The 25,317-nt window shown below is 60.4% G+C and overlaps 1 protein-coding gene across 1 annotated transcript; it reads left to right on the top strand.

Moving 5' to 3' along the window:
• Positions 1–6,538: 6,538 nt before the first annotated feature.
• LAMC3 (laminin subunit gamma 3) lies at positions 6,539–24,857 on the top strand. Its single transcript, XM_054393406.1, is given in 29 exon segments — positions 6,539–6,619; positions 6,622–7,063; positions 10,825–11,129; positions 11,299–11,429; positions 12,311–12,477; positions 12,873–13,061; positions 13,235–13,352; positions 13,432–13,530; positions 13,840–13,976; positions 15,462–15,578; positions 15,861–16,053; positions 16,256–16,368; positions 16,621–16,839; positions 18,708–18,896; positions 18,986–19,231; positions 19,638–19,791; positions 19,901–20,043; positions 20,124–20,302; positions 20,387–20,525; positions 20,939–21,144; positions 21,435–21,511; positions 21,802–21,930; positions 22,253–22,397; positions 22,520–22,681; positions 22,997–23,099; positions 23,212–23,411; positions 23,529–23,675; positions 23,882–23,981; positions 24,607–24,857. Coding segments are annotated over 29 exon segments (4,863 nt in total). The 5' UTR covers positions 6,539–6,556.
• The last annotated feature ends 460 nt before the right edge of the window (positions 24,858–25,317 follow it).

Raw genomic sequence — 25,317 nt, 5'->3', positions numbered from 1 at the left:
GATTTTTCTTAAAGGGGATGGGGAGGGGGGGGGGCCCACAAAATATCCAGAGGGTTTGTTGCTACTTCTGTTTTCTTATTGCCAAATAAAATACAATTAAAGCAACATTTTCTATGGCAGGCAGCAGAGCCAGGGCTGGGCTTCTGACTGCACTTTTTTCCCTGACAGCCAATGAAAATAAATGATGTGGGATTACCAGAGAGCATCCTGAGCCCTGGGGCACAGCAGCAGGAGCTGGGCTGGGGAGCAGAGGGATGTGAGCTGCCCAGGGAAGTGATGGAGTCCCCAGCCCTGGAGGTGCTCAGGAACCATCTGGACATAGCACCTGGGGCCATGGTTTGGTGGCCAGGGTGGTGCTGGGTTGCTGGTTGGACTCAATGGTCTCAGAGAGCTTTCCCAACCCAACCCAAACAGTTCTCTGGTTCTGTGTTGCTCACAGAGCCCTCTGCCACCTCCGGGAGCTTTGCCTCTGCTGCTCTCCCACTTCCCATCCCACACTTCCCAACCTTACCCAGCCCAGGGCACAGCTCCTGTGCCTGGGGGGAGCAAATTACCTCAGCATCTCCCAGCACTTTCAGGGTGGCCCTGGAGCAATCCTGAGCAGGGGGCTGTGGGTGGCTCAGCTGCTGCCAGCACCCAAATCCCCGTGCTAATGGGATGAGGGCCCTGGTTTCCATGAGGATGTGGAATCAGAGCCCCAGCCCCTATCTGGGGTGCCACGCCTGGGGATAGAAGGCCACGGTAGATCACATTAGGGGAGGTTATTTCTCCTGCTTCAAAGTCACAGGTATCACAACAACTTCTTGTCAGGGAGTCTATTGGACCATGTCCTGGTGATGGGTGGGAGGGGAAGAGGGGGAGGCTGCTGCTGCAGAAGAGAGGCTGAGCACTCACAGCTCATCACAGTGGCGGTTTCTCAGGGAGCTTTGGAAAAGCAGGTTCAGGAAGTGCTTAGGTCAAGCCTGCTTTTCCAAAGCCCCCTGAGAGCCCAGCACCAGCACTTTCCAAGCCTGCTTTTCCAAAGTCCCCTGAGAAACCGCCACTGTGATGAGCTGTGAGTGCTCAGCACCTTTCAGGGGAGAGCTTGGTGAGTGCAGCCACAGAGTGTTGTGGCAGCAGGCAGGAGCTCGGTGCCACCATGCCAAGCTTGCTCCCATGTCCCCATGGAAGCAGTGCAGGAAGGCACTTAGCAAATGAGGGGGCTCCAGCACCCCCCTGTTATGGGTTTAGCTGTGTCTCTGGTCACAGGGACCATCTGGTGGCATCTGCTGCTGCTCAGCTGTCACCCACCCTTCCGGGCAAGGGGATGCTTAGGGCACCCTGTGGGTGGGGTACACAGGGGGCATGCCTGGGCACCCACCACATGGTTAGGGGCATCCATGGCATGTCCCATGGTGAGGGCAGATAGATGGATGGGAGGATGGGCAGATGGATGGATGGACTTCTCCCCACCCACAGCAGGGAGGCAGGTGGGGACGGACAGACAGACAGATGCTGCTTGTTAGCCAATGAGGTGGCCTCAGGTGATGCTGCCAAGCCCATTAAGGGGTTTATCAAGGGAGGCAAGGGCTGGCTGCCAGTTTCATCTGAGATGCTGCTTTTGGGCTGGGGGAGCCTAAGCTCCTGCTCGTTAATTAGAAGGGCTTGGAGGAGGTTTGTACAGGCTGGCCTGGCTGGTGAGCAGCCCTGCTAGGAGGAGTGATTAGGGACTCTGCAGCCTTTTAGCGAGTTGTCATTAAGCTCCTGATGAGCTCAGGCAAAGAAAAGACTCTTTTGGCTGTGCCTCACACCTCCTGCTCCTGCACTGACCTGGCTCTGCCTCCTCTCGTGGTCCCCAGCCTCCTGAGCCCAAACGAAGAGGGCGAAGTGTGTGCTGATGGCTCAGCTGTCCCCTCGTGTCCTTGGGCTGGGGCAGAGCTGATGTCCTTCAGCTCCTCTGTGAGGTGATGAGCCTGTGGTTATGCATGAGGGGAGCTGGGATGTTCCTCTGCTCACTGCCTGCCAGGTGCTGAGAAAATTTTGGGGCTGATTAGCTCTGAAAAGGAGGCTTCCAGACTGTGTGCAGCAGAAGAGAGGGTGGTGATGCTGGGCTTGGCAGCTGCTTTGGGAGCACCTTGCCCTCAGCTCCTTTTTCAGTTGTGGGGTTTCCATTAAGGAAAAGCTTCTTTGGTGTGAGGGTGCTGGAGCCCTGGAGCAGGCTGCCCAGAGAGGTTGTGGAGTCTCCTTCTCAGGAGAGATTCCAAACCCCCTGGCAATTGTGATCCTAGGAAAGCTGCTGGGGGTGCTCTGATTTAGCAGGGAGGTTGAACTGGATGATCTTCAGAGATCCTTTCCAACCACACCATGCTGGGGTTCTGTGATTGCCCCCTTGCCTGGGCGTTGATGATGGACCCTTCTTATTCAGGGGACATCCTCCCAAGGGGCCATGTCCCTGTCCCATCCTACTCTTGCCTCCAAAGGCTGGGGTGAAGGAAGGAGACTCAAAGCAGGGAGGAAAATCTGCAGGACTTTTTTTTTCTGCCCTCCCTCATCTCCTCCTGTCTGCCTTGGCAAAACCTCCTGCAGCTGGACAGCCTCCTGCCTGCCGTGGTCTGCCTGGCAGGGCTGGCTCTGTGTTTATGGCAGCCTTAATTAAAGGCTTGCTGTAATCAGTGCCGCGCGTGACCTGCTCCCCGAGCAGGGCAGGGCTCTGCCACCAGCGAGCCAGAACACTACTGCCACCCTCCCAGGGAGCTCCTGATGGAGATTTACTCATCCCAGGCCTCCCATTCCTCTGCTCTGTGACATGTTGCAAAGTTCAGGTTTACCAAATCAGGCCCCGCGCAGGAGAGGCTCCAGAGCCTATTTACAGTCCGTGCACCACTGCCCCCCGGTGGGGTCTTCACTCCCTGCTGAGCAGCACCAAGGACGGGGGCTGCAAGGTGTCCTTCTCCTGGGCTGGGTCCCCTCTGCCCAAGTGGATGTTGCTTTCCATCATCCTGCTGCAAAGCCCTTGGAGCTGGAGAACTCTGCCCCTCACACTTCCCTGTGTGCCAGGAGAGCTTGGAAGGTTGTGGCTGTGCTGATGGAGGTGCTCCTGGCACCATGTGGCTGAACCTGCTTCTGAGTCCTGCCCCAGCCTCAGAGTGAGGGAGTGCTGAGGGTCATGGTGTAGTGGGGAACTGGCAGTGCTGGGTTAGCAGTTGGACCTGAAGGTTATAGAGTCATGGAGTGGTTTGGGTGAGAAGGGACCTTAAAGATCATCCAGTTCCACTCCCCTGCCATGGTCAGGGACACCTCCCAGGGTCTCAGCTCCAGGCAGAAAAGGTTTTTTTTGGTAAATTTGAGTTGTCTGCTCCAAGAGGGTGAGGCATTGTTGGTGCCAGCACCTGGGAATGGGGATGAAGGTCCCAGCAGGGTGCAGATGGCCCTGGAGCCTTGCCCCATTTGTCATGGAGATGCACTGGCACAAAGTGGTTCCTGGTGGCTTTGTGACCTGCTCCCATTTCATCTGTGCCCAGCTGCTGTGGGCTTTGGTGGTGGGACGTAGAGCAACCCACTGAGCTGGGTGACCAAACCTCCTCCTTCTCCTCCTCTTCCCCAGGATGGAGCCAGCCAAGGGAGAGCTCATCTTACCCAGCACTACAGCAAGGGCAGATCATCCTTCCTGGAGGAGCTTCTGCTGAGAACCAAGTGTGTGCCCAACTCACAGCACCAGCCTGGGGTGCAACTCGCATAAGGAGCACCAAGCCAGCTCCCTCCTCAGCCCCATGGGCCACCAAGGCAGGTAAGAGGGTGATGGGTGGCACCTGGTCCCAGCAGCCTGCTGAGAGCTGTCTGTGCTGGTGCTCTGAGGGGGGCGGTGGGAGGTGGGGGCGATGGGCTCGGGCACACCTCGCTCCCACCCCGTGCCTGCCTTGTCAGGTCTGATCAGGAGGAGGATCAGTCGGGCCCAGCTTTCTCTCCAGATTTAATTAACAGCCCTTTCATCTCTACCCTGAAGGAATCTGCTATCTTCTGTCTTCTTAATTAACGTTCATTAAGCAAATCAGAAGAAGTTTTCTCCTCACCGCTTCCACTACTCTTAACCCTTGCAGGGTGCCCAGGCCCGTGCCAGGGCAGGAGAAGGTTCCTGGGCTGTGATGGCAGGCTGGAGAGTCAGCACAGTCTTGGTCACCATGTCTCCACTGTGCTTGGACCCAAGTCCTGAGGCAGTGGATGAAGTTTCTCTAGGTACAGAGGACTTCAGCTGGTGCTTAGATGTGATCAGCTCTTCCCTTGCCCATAGCAGACAGGGCTGGCCCAAAGCCCTTGGCTGACCTTCCTCCTCCTGATAGCCACATCAGGGTAGTTGTCAGTCACCAGAACTGGGGTGGCTATGTGCAGAGCTGAGGTCTCCCACCTCCTCAGTTTGCCCTCAGAGATGACTCAAGGGATTGCTGTGCATGGGAAAGGAGCTGAGCATTCCCAGCCAGCCTTCAGACACCAGAAGCAGCCAGTCCCAGAGCAGTACCAGAACATGAGCTGGGACCAGATCCTCTGCAGAGCTACCATCCCATGGTCAGCAAGTGTAGGACATCTTGTGCAGGCCAGGACTAGTGCCCAGCACCCAGCAGGAGTCTGGTGAGGTTGCATCTGGATCAGTCTGGGGATGTGCAGCTCCCATACCAGCTGCAGCATCCCCACTGCTGTGCATGGAAGTGTCACCACCAATTCCCATCAAGCTCTGGCCCATGGGGCATCTCCCCATGCTGAGTGGGTTGTGCTGGAGGAGGAGGTGGGGTTGGGACACTCATCAGCTCTGATGGAATCTGCTGTGCATCCCTTGAGCAGCCACCCAGCCTTGGTTGTGTGGTCTCACCACTCTCCAATGTAGACTTCTCTGCAAGAGGGGAAGAGCCAGGCAGGGAAACCGGGGAGGGTGGTGAGACACTGGCACAGGTTGCTCAGGGAGGTCGTGAATGTCTCCTCCCTGGAGGTGTTCAAGGCCAGGCTGGATGAGGCCTTGAGCAACCTGGGCTGGTGGGAGGAGTCCCTGCCCATGGCAGGGGGTTGGAACTAGATGATCTTTAAGGTCCCTTCCAACCCAATCCATGCTATAAATCTATAAATCTGTGAATCTCTTGGGTGTGTAACATCCCAAAGAGGAGGAGAAGGAATTGGCAAACCCATGGCAGGAGAGAGCCTCTCCTGCCCAGAGTTTACAAGCTCAGCAGCAAGGGGGAAGCAAAACACCTGGGAAACCTCATCCCTGCAGGACTCAAATCCCTTCCAACTGGTGGTGCAGATGCACAGGGCAATTACTGAGCTCAAATCCCTTCTCTTCTTCCCTGGAGGTTTGCAGTGGGTTTGCCACTGTCTGCCCGCCCCCAGGCAGCTGATGCACGGCTCCTGGTGCTGGGAAACTCTCCCTTCCCAGCGGATCCAGCCCTGGCTGTCAGAGCCTGGGTCAATAAATGGTAATGGGGCTTTGAAGCGGCGCTGCTGCGGGAGCCGCGGCCCTGCCTCTGATTCACAGCCCCCCCTGGCGCCCTCCTCCCGCGGCGTGAGCGGAGAGGGGAAGAAAACAAATAAGGGTGGAAGGGAAGGGGAGGAAGGAGATAAATTATAAATGAGGGCTAAGCTTCCAGGCCTCCTGCGGGCAGTTTAGCTCAGCGGGGAGGGGGGGCAGGGACAGCGCTCCCCTGTGTACCCCACTTTGCAAACATGCCCCCTGCAGACTGGGGGTCAGGGTCTGCCCAGGGGCGCAGCACCATGCCAGCCTCCTCCTCATCCCATTTGCTGTCCCGCTCCTTCTCTCGAGGCTTTGGAGCCCCCTCTGGACGTGTTGCTGTGTGGCCTGTAGGTGATGCTGCTTTGGCAGGGGGCGTTGGGCTCTGTGATCTTCAGAGGTCCCTTCCAACCCCTCCCATTCTGTGGTCCCTTGTCCCCATGGGTCAAATCTGCAGGGTGCCACGGCCCCGGGAGAGATCCCCCCTGGCACAGGCTGTCATTGGCATTACCTGAGAAGCTGCTAATGAGGTCTGGTGAAGCTCTGGTTTTGTCCCCCCCCGTGGAGGTGCCTCCACAGGGATGTGTCCTCATCCTGGTCCAGGACAGCAGCAGGCAGGGATAGGACCCAAATTCGTGGGTGCTGCCGTGGAGGTGCTGGAGGGTGTCACAGACCCACAACCCAGCCAGGTTGGTGTGAGTTGGGGAGCAGTAGGGTCTCCATAAATCGGTGCTGGGGGAGCAGATGGTGCTGAGTCTGCTCCAAAGCCTTCCCCCCCATCCCTGCTTGATTTTGGGGATGTGAGAAAAGTGAGGACCCCCCACGGACTGAAGGAAACCCACCCCACGTGGGGGGTGTATCACCATGGGCTCTGCTCTGGGGCTGCGAAATGGAGGAGCTCAGCTCCATCCTTGAAGCCAAAGGTAAAATCTCCTCCACCCCCAAAGTAACGAGTCTGGGGGGCGTCCCACTTGAGGGGCCCCATCCTGCCCAGCCCCACTGCCCCAGAGTGGCCTTAGGGAAGCCCAGACCACGCACCCTGGGCTTGCACACGAAACTTTCGACATTCCCAACAGCTTCCACAAGATGGACCTCGGAGCGAGAGGAGGTGCCGGGCAGGGGGACGCGACCCACCCCATCCCAATCCCACCCCACCCGATCCCGTCCCGCCTGCTCCCTCCGTGCCAGCCGGAGGAGGCTCAGAGTCCGGCCAGGAGAGCCCCAGCATGGCACAGCCTCCCGGGCTCTGCTTACTGGTCCTACTGGGGCTGGGCACTGGAGGCTCTCCCGCCTGCTACGACCCCCGGGGCCAGCCCCGCCGCTGCATGCCCGACTTCGAGAACGCTGCCTTCGGCCGGGCTGCCCACGCCACCAACACGTGTGGGTCCCCCCCTGAGGACTACTGCCTGCAGATGGGTGCTCGCCACGCCAGCACCCTGTGCCACCGCTGCGATGCCAGCGACCCCCAGCTCCACCACAACTCCTCCTTCCTCACCGACTTCCACAGCCAGGAGGAGAGCACTTGGTGGCAGAGCCAGTCCATGGCCTTTGGCATCCAGCACCCCAACTCTGTCAACATCACCCTCCACCTAGGTAGGTGCCACCGGGACCTACCATGGTGCCCTGAGGGAAGCTGGGAGCGGGGGGGGGGGGGGGGCATCAAGAGCTGGATGCAGAGACGAGGCAGGGGGGGAAGCTTCTGCATCCCCTGGTTCTTGGTTATGGTTTGGGGATAAAGACAGGACTGCCCCCGGGGCTTTTAGGGGGTGCAAGGATGGAGATGCCCTCCATGAAGTGCTGTGGGTAGGTCAGTGAGAGGGCACAGGCAGGGTCTGCCCTGTCCATCAGTCCAGCTCTAGTGCTTTTCAGGGTGAGGATGCCATCAGCCATGCCTGCTGTGCTGCCTCCCAGCAGCCCTGCCTGGGGGTCTGCTCTGCCCATCACCCGAGGCTGCTTTTTGCCGATGATGCAAGTTTGTGGAGCAGGAGCCAGGCAGGTCCCCACCCCTGGCCCCACTCCGGGCCACCCCTGCCCGCTGGTGGCACCCACCCCACTGTGGCTGCCAAGCCAGTGCTGTTTTACCACTGTGGATGTCTCTGGGGGTGCTAACACCCGGTGCAGGTTTCCCCAGCCCACTGTGTTTCAGAGACCCTGTGAGCTGCCTGCTCAGAGGGTGCTTCAGCCTACGGGGCATGCCTGGCATTTTAAAAAGGTTTTTGAACATTTTCCTGCCATCCAAACTCTTCCTGGCTGTTGGCCAGCACTGTAAAATCCTCATTCTCTGCAGTCTCCTGCCATCTGCATGCCAAGGGGGGCAGCAGAGGGGCTGCAGTTGGAGCTGGTAGGGGGACAGTGGAACTCAGGAGAGGCACAGAGCTGTGCTGCTGGCACCCTGAGGTGGAGAGTCTGTGCCTGCTCCAGCAGTGACGCAGGAGCTGCCTGGCTGAGGGGAGGTCGCTGCTTTCCCAGCCCCCTGCAAGCAGGCAGACATCTGGTCCTTGTGTCCAGGCTGGGGCTGGGCTCCCCACCAGGCATGAGAAGCGATGCTGAAGCAGCCTGCCACCCCAGCTCCCTGTCCTTGCCATCCCTACCACCCCAGCTCCTGCCACCCCAGCTCCTGTCCTTGCAAATCCCTGTGCCTGCCATCTTTGCCATCCCAGCTCCTGTCATCCCTGCTCCCAATCCTGCCCCAAATTCCTTCCATGCTAGAAGTGTCACTTTGGTGCCCAGCACATCGCTGTCTGACCTTTCCCATAGCCACCAGCACCTGTTCTGGTCCTAGCTCCAAGACCTTCTTCTTGCTCCCTTAATGCTTCCCCTCGGATTATGAAGCAGAGCCCCAAGTGGCTCCTTCAGCCTCAGGACACTGCCCAGGATGAGTCCTCACTCCTGAGCTCCACCAAGTAATTGGGTTTTGGACCCCCACAGTGTGCCCTGGCAGCCCTCAGTCAGGTCTCTGGTAGGTTCTCCAGCCTGGTGACCTGGGGAGCTTATCAAGTGAGCTACCCAATGGGTTGGACAAGCCCTGTGCTTGCCTGTGTGCTGTTGATTGGCATTAATTAGATGATCCTGCCTTAAATCTCTCTCCTCAGCTGGTGCTGTTGCAGTGCTGTGGGCTGGGAGCTGATCGATAGCCCTGAGTGCCTCTGGCTGCTGCCTTTTCCCTGCCAGGCATCAGGGAGCAACCTAAAATATCTGCAGGCTTTCAGAGGCAGCAGGCACCAGGACTGCTCCTGGCAGCTCTCTGATCTCCAGATCAGGCAGGGCCTGCCTCTGTAGCCCCAAACTCTGATTTTCCTATGGGATGTGAGCCTGTGGTAGGCTCCCAGGGCTGAGGCTTGGGATGCTGGATGTGCCTGAGGGCATGTGGACACTTTGGGACATGGTTTAATGGCGGTGGTGGTCTTAGGATGATCTTTAAAGGTCTCTTCCAACCCAAACAACTCCCTGATTCCATGTAGATGATGTGACCATGCTGCATGCTCCTCTCTCCAAACCCTCTGTCTGCAGCCTCTGGCAGGGTAGGAGCTGCAGCCTGGGCTCAGTGGGAGGCAGGTGAACACAGCTGGGAGAGCATCCAGGGCTCCCGGGGCTGTTACCCTCTGCTGCTCCTGCACCCTCCCAGCACCCCTGTCCCACAGCAGGCCTGGCTTTGGGACCCAGCCTACTACCCCTAGCAGGGAAGGGCAGACAACCAGCCTGGGTTATTTTCTGGATGTCTGGGTTTTTTCCTCAGCAGAATTTGGCTGATTCCAAGGCCTGTCTGGGACAAGCATGTGCTCCCTTGGGATGGCTCCCCAGGGCAGCAAGCCTCCTCCATCCCAGCTGCAGGCACCAAAATGGGGCTCCCCCAGCCCAACCGCTCCCCCTCCTCTTGTTTGGGGCTGTTTATTGATTCAGTGCTGAGCTCCCTTCCTCTCCCAGAGGAAACTGCTCCGGGAGGTGACAGCCCTGACCCCACTGTTTTGGTTGACATCCCTCTGGGACCACACTGTCTGGGAACCGGCGTCTGCAAGGCATCCTCCTGCTCCCACCACAGGATGCAGGGCAGGGGCACCCCCAGCCTGCAGAGGTTCCAGAGGGAGGTGGATTTGTGTGGGGGCACAAGGGGTGGAGAGACAACCTTGTGGCAGCCCTTTCTTGGCCATCAGCATCTCTGGGTGGGCTGTGAGTGGGTCTGGCCCCTTCCCTGGGTGCTCTCCGTGTCCCTGATGGGAGGCAGCTGCCGCTCCCGGTGCCGGTAGCTGGGCTTGGCTCTGCCCCTCCCAGCACAGTGGCGGCACACATGCGACACTATTCATCTGGGCCCAATTAAAGCCTTGTTTTCCTAGTCCTGGAATAACCCTTCCAACATTCCCAACTCATTATCTTCTCAAATAAAGCCAAAACCTTCCAGCTAATTGTTTTGCTCTGCGAGGAGCGGTGCTGTTCTGGAGCAGTGCAGGCTTTGAGCTGGTCCTTCATCTCTGGCAATTAAGTGGCTCTGATGTTCACTTTGGTGTTTTCTGCTCCTCTGTCTGCTGATTCTTTCAAGTGCTTCCAGAGCTGTGCCAGCCACCCCAGGGACTGTTGGCCTTCCTTTGTGTTCATCCCAGCAAAGACAGCATCGATGGCAGCTCCCAGCATGCAGCTCCCGGGGAGGAAGGGACTGGCCTTGACTCTTTCCACCTCTTCCCATCCCTGTGGTACTGGGGCTGCTCTCAGTGCTGTGGGCCTGACTCTTTTCCTGTGGAGCCTGGTTTGCAGTGGCTCCTTGCCTGTGCAACCAGCGTGGTGCATCCGTACAGTGGGTGAGAGCCAGCTTGGACCTGGATGGGGTTTGGGCTGGAGCTGGTTAAGGGCAGCTGGATGGTGATTTCCCTTCTTAGCTGTGGTAGGGAGAGGGGAACAGCAGGGATCATGGAATCATAGATTCATGGAATGGTTTGGGTTGGAAGGGACCCCAAAAATCATCCAGTTCCAAGCTCCTGCCATGGAAAGGGACACCTCACACCAGCCCAGGTTGCTCAAGGCTCCATCCAACCTGGCCTTGACCACCTCCAGGGAGGGGACAACCCCATCCTTCCTGGGCAACCTGCTCCAGTGTCTCCCGACCCTCATTAGAAAGAATTTCTTCGTCATCTCCAGTCTCAATTTCCCCTCTTCCAGCTTCCATCACCCCTCATACTATCACTCCTTGTAAAATGCCTCTCCCCAGCTCTCCTGTAGCCCCCTTCAGGCACTGGCATATTCAGGTACCATGCACTGGAATTATATCCTGCTGTGTGTTGGGATAATTCCATCTCTGGCACAGGCTGTGGTGCCCATTGGGTGGTCAGGAGAGGGTGATGTGGTGGTGGTGGGTCTGTCTCTAGGCAAAGCCTACGAGATCACCTACGTGAGGCTGAAGTTCCACACCAGCCGCCCCGAGAGCTTTGCCATCTACAAGCGCAGCCATGCCCAGGGGCCCTGGGTGCCCTTCCAGTTCTACAGTGCCTCCTGCCAGAAGACCTATGGCAGACCCCTGCGCCACTTTCTGCGGCCGGGGGAGGACGAGCAGGTGGCCTTCTGCACTGATGAGTTCAGTGACATCTCCCCTCTGAGCGGGGGCAATGTGGCCTTCTCTACCCTGGAGGGACGCCCCAGCGCCTACAACTTTGACACCAGCCCTGTGCTGCAGGTGGGTGCTGCTGTGGGGGTGGGTGTGGGGTGGGTGTAGGGTCACCCAGCAGCAGGTGCATTAATGTCCTGGCATCCCTCTGAGAAAAGGTGCAGGGTGCATCTCGGTCTGGGTGGGGAGCTGCTGGCCCAGACCCCTGGGCAAGATGCTCTGCCTGTGTCCCCTGCAGGAGTGGGTGACAGTCACTGACCTGCTCATCTCCCTGAACCGGCTCAACACCTTTGGTGATGACATCTTCAAGGACCCCAAGGTGCTGCAGTCGTACTACTATGCCATCTCCGACTTCTCTGTCGGTGGCAGGTGAGGGGCAACCAGACCAGGGTGAGGGCAGAAGTGAGAAGACCTTTCCAGGGTCATGGGGCTGGGATCTGGGGCAGTTGCTTCCCACCTCAGTCTTTTTTGGATGTGTTTTTGGGGCAAACTGCTCAGATGCGGCTTCCTCCATCTGCAAACCAGAGCTGGCATTGCAGAGATGGGTGACAAAACTCAGAGCCTTTGAGCTGTGCACAAAGGAGATCTTTTCCCCCAGGCCCTCTCCATTTGCCACCACCTGGATTTGATTTGCACCCTCCCAGCCCCATGGCTTTTAATGGTTTATGTTTCTCCTTCTGCTTGGTCCCTGGGTGTGGTAAAAGAGAGGTCCTGAGGTGCTAGCAGAGACATGCCTTGAAGCTATGGAGGCTGCTGGAGGAGCTTGAAGTTGGCATGGCTGCATCCTTAGGAGCTGGAGCAGCTTGCTGGCAGGATGAGAGACCTGATGTGGGCCAGGGAGAGTGGTGGTACCCACTCAGTGCTGCCCCATGGGCTGTGCTGCCCATGCCCTTCCCAGGCTGGGAGGAGTGGGAATTCTCCATCCCAGTGTTTGCTGCTTGCCCTGCTCCCAGCCGGCCAGCAGCCCCTATCGCTGTCATCTCACACTCCCGGGCCCCAGCAGCTGGAGCTGGTTAGCATCTCCCAGGGGCCACCCTCAGCGTGTGACCTCCCAGCTGGCTGGACTGGGAGCGCCTTGGGGACACGCTGGGGGTGGCCCTGACAACAGCACAGCCCAAGCTGCTTTCTGCCCCACAGCCACCCCAGGCGAGCTGGGCTTGCAGCAGGCACAGCCTGGGCATCATTCTGCTGCCAGCTCCTGCCCACGCTGGTCCCGAGTGGCTCACCCCCACGCCGGGGTCTCGCTGCAGGTGCAAATGCAACGGCCACGCCAGCGAGTGCGCTCCGGACGGGGCTGGGCACCTGGCGTGTGTGTGCCAGCACAACACGGCTGGCATCGACTGCGAGCGCTGCCAGCCCTTCCACCAGGACCGGCCCTGGGCTCGTGGCACCGCCCAGGCTGCCAACGAGTGTCTCCGTGAGTATGGCCCAGGCTGGCTGCGTGGCCACGGTGTGCCCGGCCCCGAGAGGCTGTGCTGGTGCTGCCTTGGCTCATCCAGCAGTTCCTGCCCTGCCTGCACGGGAAGCAAGCTCCAGCTCCACTCTGTAAGGCTGCTCTGGGCAGGGGGGGAGGATTTGCCACCCCACCCCCACCCCCGCTTCACAGCATCACCCCGAGGTTTTCCTTACCCCGTGGGTGCTGCTCCGTGCGTGGGGCACCTACCTCTGCCCCCGATGGCAGAGGCATTGCCAAAAGCTTGCGCCGCTGAGCCCAGCAGCCTCTCCGGCTCATGAACCCCGCCTAGGAAGGCTGCTTTAACCCCCTGTGCCCTCCTAGGTGCCAACCGCTTCTTCCTGCCTTCCCTTCCCAAGCTTGCAACTGCAGCGGCCGCTCGGACGAGTGCTTCTACGACCGGGAGCTGTATCGCCGCACCGGGCACGGGGGCCACTGTCTCAACTGTCGCGACAACACGGACGGCCCCCACTGCGAGCGCTGCCGGCATAACTACTACCGCTGGGAGCAGCGGGCAGCCTGCCAGCCCTGCCACTGCCACCCCACAGGTGCGTGGCGCGGAGCCCAGCAGGGTCCTGCTGCGGAACCCCTGCCCCGCTCACGGCTTGGCTGAGAGGGGTGGGTTTGGTTGGTTTGCCCTTGCCCAACGTCTCCCCACCTCTCCCCCCGCGTCTCTCCCTGGCTGGGGTTGAGCCTCAGGGGCTGGCCGGGGTCCCCGCAGGCTCTCTGCAGCCCCAGTGTGACAGCTCTGGGACCTGCCTCTGCAAAGCCAACGTGACAGGCTGGAAGTGTGAGCGCTGCAAGGATGGCTACCACAGCCTGAGCCAGGGGGGCTGCAGGTGAGCAGGAGCCCAGCCCCGGCAGGAGCAGCAGGACAGGACCAGGGCTCACCTCAAGCCTTCATCTCACCCCATCCAGACCCTGCAGCTGTGACCCCGTGGGCAGCGTGGGCACCTGTGACCCCAACACAGGGCACTGCACCTGCAAGGAGAGCGTGGAGGGACACTTGTGCAACAGGTGAGCACCACGGGATGGGGACAGGACCACTGCTCTTTTCCAGACTGGGATCAGTCCCGTGGGGCATTGCTGCTTCCCCAGTCCCCACACCCCACCCCTGGCAGGGGCTCTCCAGTGGGAATCCTGCTGGGTCACTCCCTGCAGAGGCTCTGGCTGCCTGGCCAGGCCATGGGATTGCATCCCTCAGGACTGTTGTAACTGGGCTCACTCAGAGCTGCCACTAATGTTACCCCCCCCAGGATGCTGCTGCAGTCTCCTGTGGCTCTGCCTGCCCTGTGTCACTTGCTCCTGTTTCCTCCCTGTGCCCAGGTGCCAGCCGGGCTGGTTTAACCTGCAGCCTCACAACCCTGCTGGCTGCAGCAGCTGCTTCTGCTATGGCCACTCCAGTGCCTGCACAGTGGCAGATGGCTATGAGGTGACCTACATCCACTCTGACTTCAGCCAAGGTATGGACCCCAGCCCTGGACAAAGAGGGGGAAGAGCTGTGCCAACTCCAGCCAAAAAAAAACCAAACCTCCAGCAGTTTGGGAAGGCTGGGGATGAGCATCCTGCATCCACCTTTGGAGCTGCCTGGTGGTGATGGTTGGAGGTGGTTTTCACTGCCTGGCTTCTACTTTGCCCCTAGCTTCTGTGGAGACAGGCTGTCCCTGGCACCCTGTGCCATCCCTCCGTGCCAACCCTCTCCCAGGGCTGTGCATGACTCGGGGAGAGCTGCAGGGCCAGGCATGTCCCTCCCATCACATTTGGGACTTCTGGAGCACTAAAAAACAGCTCAGAAAGACAAAAAAGGATAGGATGGAGCCGGGTGGGCAATTTCCCCTTTATTTCCTCCTCTCCCCACCCTCGGCCGGGACGGGGCAGGGCAGCTGGAGGAGCGGATGGGATGCCCTTGTCCGGCTGTAGCCGGGCTGTGCGTGGCAGGGTTGGGTGCTGCGGGATGCTCGGGGAAACCCTGCCATCTGCCGCACAGCGTGACCTGTGCAGCCCTGCCCCCGCACTTACCGCGGCCAACACCGCAGCCCGCAGCTCGCCGAGACCCCCACACGCACCCCAGCAGGGGACGGGCACCCCTTGCCCAGCTCCCTTGCCTGGCCTGCAGCCCGGCAGGGTGTGTACCAGCGAGCAGATGGATGCTAACACAGCAGGAAAAGACTCATCCCAACTGCCTCTAAACCGTGCTGCCAACTGCTGCCATGCTGGAAGCACTTCCACAGCCTTGAGATGGAGCCAGGCTTTAAACTGAGGCTTTTTTCCCACCCTTCACGCAGCCAATTTGGGGCTGCTCCTTTAGGGACAGGTTTGGCAGAACCCTGGGCTGGGTTGCAAAAGGCTGAGCAAAGTGAGGCACAGCCTCCCACCCCCTCCCAAAGCCCCAGTCCCCAAACTGCTCCCCAACCCACTGGGAGCTTCCTGTGCTGTGTGAAAGGGTCCAGATTTGGGAGGATTTGATTACTGAGTGCAGCCCACTCGAGAGATTTCCAAGCGTTCATCCTGCAGGTGCCGGGGGCTGGAAGAAATAACCCCGGGGAGTCAGGAAGGGGTTAAATGACTTGCAAAGGAAACCAAGTTCATGCAGTTACACCCCGGCTCCTCCTGGGCTTCCTGAGCTCCCCAGCCCACAGCCATGCTGGAACCGCAGCCCAGGCAGGGGGGCAAAAGTTTAAAGATAATAATTTCCTCCCAATCTAAGCAAATAAACAGCTGGGGGGTGTCTAAGGCCACACTCCAGTGTTTGAGAGCACAGAGCCTCAGTGGGGAGCAGCAGGTTACAAAGGGCTGTCCCCTTGCAAGACCCTGGAGAGTCTTGGGAGGGGGTACAGAGCTCCCCCAAAGCAGTGCCCCACTGGTGCTGGGCTGGTGGGGTCTTGCTGCTCCTTTCAGCCATACACCATCACCGTGTGCCACACACCCACCCATCCATCATCCCACAGGGCTGGAGGGCTGGGCTGCCAAGGCTCTGGGCACCAAGGACCTGCCTCTGCGTTGGGCTGATGGGGAGATCATCACTGAGTGGGATGGAGAGGAGCTGGTGGATTTTCTTGCACCAGGTATGGCGTGTGCAGGGTGCCTGGGGTCCTGCTCTGCCATGGGGAACCCCTGGTGCCCAGTGGGACATCCTGCTGCCACATGGGTGTGTGAGATGCTGGGCTCCATCCCAGAGCTGAGGATGGAGTGGTGGCCCAGGCCACTGCGAGAGCAGATTGGAGCTGGTCCTGTCTAGGGGGGTGACTGTGGCTCCTGGTGATGTTGGTGGTGGCTCCTGGTGATGTTGGTGAGAGCAGGACTGCACCAGCACGTCCTGCAGGCTTTGCTACTCTCTCTCCTCACAGAAAAGTTTCTGCAGAACCAGCGGCTCAGCTATGGGCAGCTCTTGTCCCTGCTGCTCAGAGTACAGGGGAGCAGGAGGGAGGCTGGGGTGCCCCTGCTCCAGGTCCAGCTGGTGCTGGAGGGTGAGGGGATGGAGGTCACCATGTCCAGCAGTGAGAGCCAGCCCCAGCACGGCAAGCAGGCTGTCACCTTCAGGTACCTGTCACAGTGCTTTGGGGACCCTTGGGTGGGTTTGGGACCCAACATCTTGCCTGGGCTGCCCAGTGCTGTGGGGTCCAGCCCCACTCCCTGCCACTCTCTTGGAGTTAGCTGTGTCCCCACCACTGTGCCTGGGTCCTAGTCAGGAGCTAGGCTGTCCTGCAGCACTGTCAGACTGGCCCTGTCCTTCCTCCAACAGGCTGCAGGAGGCAGAGGAGGGTGTGGAGCCTTCGCTCTCAGCCTTCAGCTTCCAGCGCCTGCTCTCCAACCTGACCTCCCTCCGTCTCCGTGTGAGCCATGGTCCTGTGCCAGGTGGTTGCCTCCACACATCGACCCCGTGGGGACCAAGCTGGGATGGGGCTGGGGACATGGAAGCTCTCAGGGAGAAGACACACTGGAGGGGGGTGTTGGGGCAAGGGCTGGGTCCTCCCTGTGAACACCCCTGGGCTCTCCAGGAGGTATTCTGGGGTCTCCTACCCCTGGCTGGAGCATTTCCAGGCAGGATGGGGAGAGCAGGACCAGGGGACAAGCCAGCACTTTGTCACACTGCTCTCTCCCCTCCAGGCAGACTGGCCCTGAGCGAGGTCCAGCTCACATCTGCTCGCCCCGGGCCAGGGGCACAGGCAGGGTGGGTGGAGGAGTGCAAGTGTCCCCTGGGGTACACTGGGCACTTCTGCCAGTCCTGTGCCCCTGGCTTCACACGGGAGGTCCCCTTTGGTGGCCCTTTCATCAGCTGTGTGCCCTGTGCCTGCAACCAGCATGGAGACTGTCACCCTGTCACGGGTAGGTACCCCCAGCCCCGCCCCTCACCCCACGGCCACTTGCACGGGTGACAAATTGTGACCTTGCTTGTTTCTGAGGGATGCTGCAAACACCTGTGAGGTTGTGGTGCCCAAAGCATCCACGAGGTTGTGGTGCCCAAAACTTGCAATGGTTTGTTGCAGGGACTGGTTCCTGAGCACATTCAGAGTAGTTAACCACATGCTGTAATGAGGGTAATTTATAACAAGAGGGGCAGCTTTCATGCTACTTCATGACCTGGAAGGAGGAGAAAGGAAAGATGCTGATCCTCAGAGGGGTGAGAGGCAGGGGCCAGAGCAGGAGAGAAGCAGAGGGTTTTGCTAGGATGGGTCTCACCAGCAGCATTGCTGTCCAAGGAGTGGAGCAGGACTTGGCACAGGCCTGGCAGGAGCAAACTGGGGGCAAACCTGAGCAGAGAAACAAGTGAAAGAGCAGGAAAATACAGTGGTGCCAGCCTTGCAGGAGGCACCAGAGCAGCTGGTTTTTGTGCTTCCAGCCCAAGTCCTGCTCTGCCTCCAGACCCAGCTCTGAGGGGCATGACTGCAGCAGGGACTGGCTGGAAGGGAGGAAAAAGCAAAGGCAAAGGCTCCAGGACAGCTTCATTGCATCTGGGGTGGGTCAGAGGCTGTTGGCTCTCCCCTCTCCCACCAGGCAGAGTCTGGATGGCAGGTCAGGGCTGGGGGCCAGGTCTGCAAACTGCTGTCATGAGCTGCTGCATGAATCCAGCTCCAGCCCCTGGGAAAGGCAGATGAGAGCCATGAGCAGCTCATGAGATGCTGCCTTGCTCTCTGTCCTGCACCTCTTGCAGAAAGCAGCAGCTCCAAGAAGAACTGGGGAGGTAAATGATGAGTTTGGTACCCAGACAGAGCTAGGGGTCCTTGCTGGTTGGCTCCCCTCGGTGAAGAGGGACAACAGCTTTGGGAAGGGCTGGAAGAGGCATCGTGCTCAGGAAGTGCCACTGCCCTGGCAGCAGAAACATGGCAGCAGAAACATGGCAGCAGCTCCATGAACTTGCCTCTCAGCTGGCAGAGCCAGAGCTGGCAGCACCCCCAGCACAATCCCCAGGGATGGGGCCAGGCTTCTGATGTCCCAGCCTGGGCTCTGCCAGCCAGAGGCAGCCCACACACTTCCTTTCATTTATTTGTCCTCTCCTTCCTGCCACTCACTTCTCCTTTCTGTTCCACTGCCCAGCTCTGCCTGCTTGGGGGAGATGGAGGGGGGTGGGGGGAAAGTCCCATTCCCTCCTGCCCAACCCTCCTGGAATGAGCTGATCCCACAAATCATGGGGTGAAAAAAACCCCTCCCCCCCAGCTTGTGTCTCTCCAGTGAGGGAGAGCATCTGCCCGGAGCCGAGGGGCTTCCTTCAGCACCCTTCCAGCTCCTCCTGCTCTCAGGCCCTTCGGGGAGGCTGTGACTCAGCGGCTGGGCTCGCAGGGGCACGCTGGCTCCGCGCTGGGTTGGCCTGCTGGTGGGTTCGCCAGGACAGGCTGGAAACCACGATCCTGGCGGCTCCGAAATGTGTTGCCAATTGCGGCAGGCGCCAGCAGACTCTGTGCGTGGTGATGGTGCTGCCAGCGGCACCTCCTCCCCGCGCAGGGGGCTGGCACCGGGGCCCTGGTGTCCTCTCCAATGCTTTCTTCCTTGAGCAAGGATGGGGCAGGGAGGGAAAATATTCCAAGCCCTGGTTGGGGTTGAGCAATCCCAGCGCGGTCCCTTGGCTGGAGCTATGCATCCCTCTCGGCCCCTGTGTCGTGCCACGCTCAGCAGGTGGCTCTCCATCCTCCCGTGGTCCCCTCTGCTATTCGGAGCTGGGTTTTTGCAGATCCTCAGCTCTGCTTTCCCTCTCCCAGGGCACTGCCAGTGCTTGCACAACACGGAAGGTCCCTCCTGCGAGCGCTGCAGCCCCGGGTTTTACGGCAACCCCTTCGAAGGGCACTTTGACGACTGCAAGCCGTGCCCCTGCCCCGGCGGCTCCTCCTGCACCGAGGTGCCCGGCCAGGGGGAGGTAGTCTGCATCCACTGCCCCCCGGGACAGAGAGGTGAGCTGGGGGGGGGTTGAGGTGGGGCTGAGTGGGCTGTGGCCAGCACTGGCACACCCAGACCCTCCCCACCTTTTCACCTTCCCCAGGAAAACGCTGCGAGCTCTGTGACGATGGCTTTTTTGGAGACCCCCTGGGGCAGAGGGGTCCCGTGCGCCCCTGTGTCCCCTGCCAGTGCCACGGGAACGTGGACCCCAACGCCGTGGGGAACTGCGACCCTGTGTCCGGCCGCTGCCTGCGCTGCCTGCACAACACCACCGGGGAGCAGTGCGAGAGCTGCCGCCCAGGCTTCTACGGGGACGCGCTGGCTCCCGACCCCGCCGGGAAGTGTGCTCGTACGTACGGCCCCCGGGGCCGGCACCGCTCCCCCGGGGGTCCCACTGCAGCCAGAGTCCTCCCAGCAGCGGAGGCAGAGGGTGAAGAGGGATGCCCAGAGGGTTTAGGTGCTGATGGATGGTCCAAGGTCAGAATCGTTAAGGTTGGAGAAGACCTCTGAGATCATCCAAGTCCAGCCATCAGCCCAACCCAGCACCACCCTGCCCACGTTTTGCTCAGGAATGGCCTCTGCCCCCTCTCTCCACTGTTGTCCTTCCCTGGAGACATCCTGGTCTGCAGGGCTCAGCCTCAGAGCCCTGTTTGATGGGGGGGATGTGGCTCTGCATACTGTGCCAGTTCCCACTGCCCCTCTGCCAGCCCCGTGGTGGATGTAAGTGTTGGTTGTTTCTTTTTTGTCTCCTGTAGCTTGTGATTGCAATCCCAACGGCTCAGCCCCGGGGCTGGAGGGCTGTGATCCTGGCACGGGCCAGTGCCACTGCCTCCCACACGTGATGGGCAGAACCTGTGAGCTCTGCCAGCCTGGCTACTATCGTCTGCAGCCTGCTGTGGGGTGCCAGAGGTATGTGGGGCACTGCCTGGGGCTGCCAGGGGACAGATGTGGCTCTGTGCCCTTCACTCTGCTCTTTGCATCCATCATTCACTCCTCACCCTCCACTTCTCGGTGCCAGCTGCGAGTGCCACCCAAGGGGGTCACGAGAGCCTGGGTGCCAGGCAGTGACAGGGCAGTGCTCCTGCCAGCCAGGTGTCACAGGGAGGCAGTGTGACCGATGCCACCACGGCTTCTTCGGCTTCTCTGCCAGGGGCTGCCGAGGTAATGGGGGTGGGGACAACATCTTGGACCCAAAATGGGGCTGGCAGCCATGGCATGACACCATTCTGCCACCACTGCAGCCTGCAACTGCTCCCCACTGGGCTCCATCACCCTGCAGTGCCATGAGAACAGCACCTGCCTCTGCCAGCCTGGCTTTGTGGGCTACAAGTGTGACCAGTGCCAGGCCAACTTCTTCCTTGACTCACGGAGCTCCCGCTGCCAGCAGTGTCCTGCCTGCTACGGGCTGGTGAAGGACGAGGTACAGCCTGTGCCCTGTCCAGCTGGGCACCCTGGTGCCCACACTGCCTCACTGTCCCTCCCCCCCCCCATGTCTCACTCATAGGCTGCCCAGCTGAAGGCCAGGCTGCAGGAGATGGAGGAATGGCTGCAAAAACCAGGCTGTGATGCCCGCCCAGGCCACTTCCTCATGCTGGGAGATGCACCCCGGGGGGATGGGCTGCCCAGCCCCCACCTCCTGCAAGGTACAGGGACCCCACTGTCATGGGGGGCACCCCTTCTCCATGTCACCTCTCTAGGGGACTCCCCACCCCCATAGGGTGCTGTGATGTGCTGGGTGGGTGCTAGGAGGTCCCAGGTCAGCACTGGGCTAAGGGTGGGCAATGGGGTGACTGAGACTGGGGGGGCAGCTATGGGGGTCCTGCCTCTTTGTGGAGGGCAGGGCACCCCAGGGGTGCACCCATGAGGCTTTGGTGCAGCTGGTAATGGGCATTACTGGGGTGCCCTTTGGGTGCTGCATCCCTGAGCATCTGGGGGGCCTCTGTCCTCTCATGAGCAGGCAGCAGAGGGGATGCTTGGGGGTGCTTGGTCATAGGGCAGCCCCACATCAAACAGGGAGCCCCAAGCTCCAGCAAAGTGCTGCTTGTGCTGCCCACAGGTGCCCGAGCTGCCCTCCTGGCACAGGTGGGGTGGCTGGCAGGGGCACTGGGCACTGCCCAGGGCCACCTCAGCAATGCCAGCCGGGCCACCAGCTGCTCTGGGCACGGACACACCAAGACCTGCGTCCTGCTGCGGGAGGTGGGGGCCGCGCTGCAGTCGGCACAGCAGGAGCTCCTGCATGCTGCGGACACCCTGGCTACCATGGTGAGGGTCCCACTGGCCCCGGGCTCCTGGGGTGGGGAGTGGTGGCCATCCTGAGGGGCAGAATGGGCAGGACTGGTGGGGTGGGATGTGACCAGCAGAGTGGGTGAGCGGCCGAGCCTGGGGTCCGTGTGGGCACAGCCCTTCCTCAGCTGGTCAGGAGGCGCCCTCGCTTGCTTCTCTTTGCAAATCTCCTCCAGCCCTTTCGGGAGGTTCTCGTTGGTGCTGAGTTGCTGGGATCTGGGGGTCCCTGCTCCCTGCTGGGGGCTCACTGCTGCTGTTTGTGTTTCAAGGAGATTCCCCAGGAAATCCCTCAGCTGCCCACCAACTGGAGCCGCCGGGCCCTGGAGGCAAAGGCACTGGCAGAGAGGTTTGCTTGGAGCCACACGCCATGGGCTGTGCCAACCAGGACAGCTCCCATGCTGGGACCCTCCTCTCCCTCCCAGCTCTCTGCTCAGCGATTGCAGAGGGGGATGGAGATGTGGGACCCCTGAGCCTGGATTCCATGGTCCCCATTGCAGAGGGTCTGCACAAGCCTGACCATGACTGGTTCCAGGGTGCCCAGGCAGCTGCCTGCCTGGCTGGGGCTGTGGGATGGGGCTGCTCTTCTCCCAGGGAGACCAATCCTGGTATCATCTCTCATTGTCCTTGTCCCTGCAGCCAGGAGGACACCGTGGCACAGGTGGAGGTGGTGGTGGGGAGAGCTCTGCGTGCCTCCAACGCCAGCTGCCAGCTCCTGCAGAGCCTGCTGCAGGGCAGTGCCATGGGGGATGCACAGCTGGAGGCTGGGTGAGAGACTGACAACAAGGGGGGTTGGCACCAAGGAGAGGGATGGGAGGGCACTACAGCCCCTGGCTTCTGGCCAGGTTCCTGTCACAGGACTTGGTCATTGCAATTTGGCATCTGCCCTGCAGGGACTTGCTGAGCCTGGTCCAACTCATTGCACCACAGCATGGCAAAGCAGAAAGCCAAGGCCGTGCTGGGGGTGTCTCAGGCCCTTTGCCCCAGTGCTTCCCCATCCATCTGTGTCTGGGGCCAGGTCCCAAGCTGTCATCTCCACCCTTCAAGAGAGCAGAGGGCCCCAGGTGACCACAGTGTTCTGTCCATGTAGGTATGAGGAAATGCAGCGGGCACAGGAGGAGCTGCATGCTAGCGTGGTGGAGGTGGCAGCAGAGGCCAGGAGAGCTTTCACAGCAGTGCAGCAGGAAAATGCAGACATGGCCAAGAAACTTCTGCAGGTGGCTGCTCTGGGGCAGGTGAGCAGTGCCCACGCTGAGGCTCCTCCATGCACCCCTACCCTCTGCTTTGCCCACCAGGCAGTGCTGCCTCTGGGCTGGGAGATGCTCTCATGGAACCTTTGGCATCCCTGACCCCACAGCAGGCACTGCCAGTGCAGGCTGGTGCCCTGGCACAGGAGCTGGCAGCGCTGGAGCTGGCAGTGGACGCACAGGAGCCCTTGGCTCGGAAGGCTGTGGAGGTGTCCCAGGCTCTGGCAGCCAGGCTGCGGCAGGAGCTGCACAGGACTCGTGGCTTCCAGCAGGTAGTTGCTGCTCACTCCCATGGGGTGTCCCTGAGAATAAGCTCTGGGGACCTGCTGTCCTAGCTGGAGCTGTGGGCACACTGGGGGTGTCCCTCTCCTGCCTCCCAAGCAGGGCACAGTGGGGTGGGTGAGCCCCATGCCTGCTGCTCCAGAGACCAGAGGGACCATGTCTGCACCCAGGGGTCTGGAGTGGATATTTTGGGAGACACTTTCCTTCCAGCTTTTGAATCTCCCAAGGAGGTCTTTTGCCAGGCTGGGACCCACATTTCCCAGCTCTTTGCCTCCTCCCCAGCCTCACTTCTCTTCTCTCCCCAGCTGCAGGACCGGGCTAGCTCTGCCCATGGCATGGCTACCCTGGCTGTCTCACATGGCAAAGCTGTGCTCTCCGACACAGAGTCCCTCCTGACCAGCTTGGAAGGTAAAAGGCACCAGCCAGGGCATCTCCAGCCCCAGCCTGGCTCTCACCACACCAGCTCTGGGTGCTAAGAGGAGAAAGGGACAGTTTGGTGACATCTGGGTTGTCCCCACAGGCATGAGGAAGGTGCTGGGGCATCAGAAGGCCCAGGCTGCCCTGCACAGGAGGATGGTAGTGGTACGGAACAGGGTGGTGGTGGAGGCCCAGAGGAAGATCAAACAGGCAGAGAGGGCACTGGGAAGCTCCTTGTCCATCTCCACTGCAGCCCAGAGGACAGCCAGGGAGGCTGAGCAAATCTCTGGCGAGACCACCAAGGTCTGAGCAGAGGGATGTGGGGGGTGACCAGGAGGATGAAGCCAACCAGGGCTCCAGAGGCTTGGAGCCAGCCACAATCCCCCTGCATGTCCCCATGTCGTCCCCCTGCCTTTGCAGAGGGCACAGGCTGTGCTGCAGCAGAGCAAGCAGAGCCACCAGCATGCCCAGCAGCTCGCCACGCGTGCCAACCGGACCCAGCAGGAGCTCTCCCGGCAGCAGCGTGAGGCTGAGAAGCTCAGCAGGGACCTGCAAGATGCCCACCAGGTAAGCCAGGTCCCCTCGGGCAGGTTGTGTCCTCCAGAGCCTGCATGGGGCTCTGCCTATAGCCCAAGGCACTGGGAGCAGCCCAACATTGGGGCTCCACTGTATGGGGAATGCCTTGGGGGTGTTCCTGGGATCCCCTTCCCACTCCCATCCAGCCAAGGGCAGCAGTGTCACTGAGCTGGGTGTCTGTCTGTCTGTGTTGGAAGGTGGGGACAGAGGTGAGTGAGATGGCAAAGAGTCTCCAGCAAGCCCGGGGGTCGCTCCTCTCAGACATTGAGACACTGAACAACCTGCTGAGCAGCCTAGGTGAGGTCTGGGTGGGAGTGGGGTGCAGGGTCCTGGGTGGGGCCAGGCTGGCAGGGACTGGGGCTCTCCTGCTCACTGCTGTTGGCTCTCCTGCTTGCTAGCCACCCAGGTTGAGCTGGGTGCCCTTTGGCTGAGATCCCTTAGGCTCCTAGCAAAGCTTCTCAGGGACTCATGCCTTGAGGAAAGCCCTGTTGCAGAAGGGACTGGGGCTTACTGAATGTGCTCATGGTCTCCCTTGGCATCTCCAGGAGGAGCAGGGCTGGGTCAAGGGCTCAGGACCCTTTTGAAGCTGAGGAATATTCATGGCTGGGTTCCCTCCCTGTTGCTGGTTGGTTTTGCTCCAGCTCCTTTTGCTTTGATCCTCTGGGTACACTTCTGAGCACTCCAGGACCCTTGTAGCCAAGGAGTTTTGCAAAGGGATGGAAATCTTCCACCCATCAGAGAGATGGAGCCAGAGCCCTATTTGCTTCTCTGTGATCGCTGGGAAGCTGCATGGTGTCTCCATGCCCCACTGCACCTGCTGCCTGTAACTCACCTGATGCCAAGGGCCTGATTCCCTGGAGCACATCCAGCAGCTCTCCTGCCTGGGTCTCAGCCTCTCCCCCACGTCCTCTCCCCTGCCCAGGGACGCTGGAGCCGTCGGCACAGGCGGAGGCAGTGCTGAGCGCCGGGCAGCTGGAGCTGGCACAGCTGTGGCAGCGCCTGGGCACCCCAGGAGCCCTGGCTGGGCAGCTCAGCCTGCTGCAGGAGGAAGCAGTGAGGCAGCAGGAGCAGATCCAGGCAGTTGAGAGTGACTTGGCTGAGATCAGGGCCGACAAGAAGAACCTGGAGGACATTTTGCGGAGCCTCCCTGAGGGCTGCTCCAAATGGCAGTGATGGATCCGTGGCTGCTGCCCCATCAGCTTTGTGCAGAGGGAACAGCAGAGTGCAGGGCACCCCCTGTTCACCAGCATCCATCCCTCCTGCTGCTCCCCACGCTGGCCTCCATACTCTTCCACTCCCCAGGTCCTCATCCATACAGTTCAGGCTCAGCATCCCAGGGCTCTGTCCTCAGGGAGGGACGATCAGCTCCCAGGGACTGCTGCTGGACAGGAGATGGAGCTCACAGGGTTGGCCTCTCACCATGGAGGGAAGGAAGAACCATCACAGATCTCCTCCACAGCATGTCCCTGCATTCCTCCTTCCCTCCTCAGCATAGCACAGTGGGGAGGGACAACTTACCAGAATGTCACTCACCAAGGGTGTGACACCCAGCAGGACCCTCCTGCCCTGGGAAGAGATGGCAGAGGCCACCACACACATGCTGGAAGCTGGTCCTGCTGCACCTGGCAGTGCA

The sequence above is a fragment of the Indicator indicator genome, chromosome 28 (assembly GCF_027791375.1).
Source record: "Indicator indicator isolate 239-I01 chromosome 28, UM_Iind_1.1, whole genome shotgun sequence".
Lineage (NCBI taxonomy): Eukaryota > Metazoa > Chordata > Aves > Piciformes > Indicatoridae > Indicator > Indicator indicator.
The sequence above is the reverse complement of the archived record's forward strand: the minus strand, read 5'-3'. Positions and strand labels throughout refer to the sequence as shown.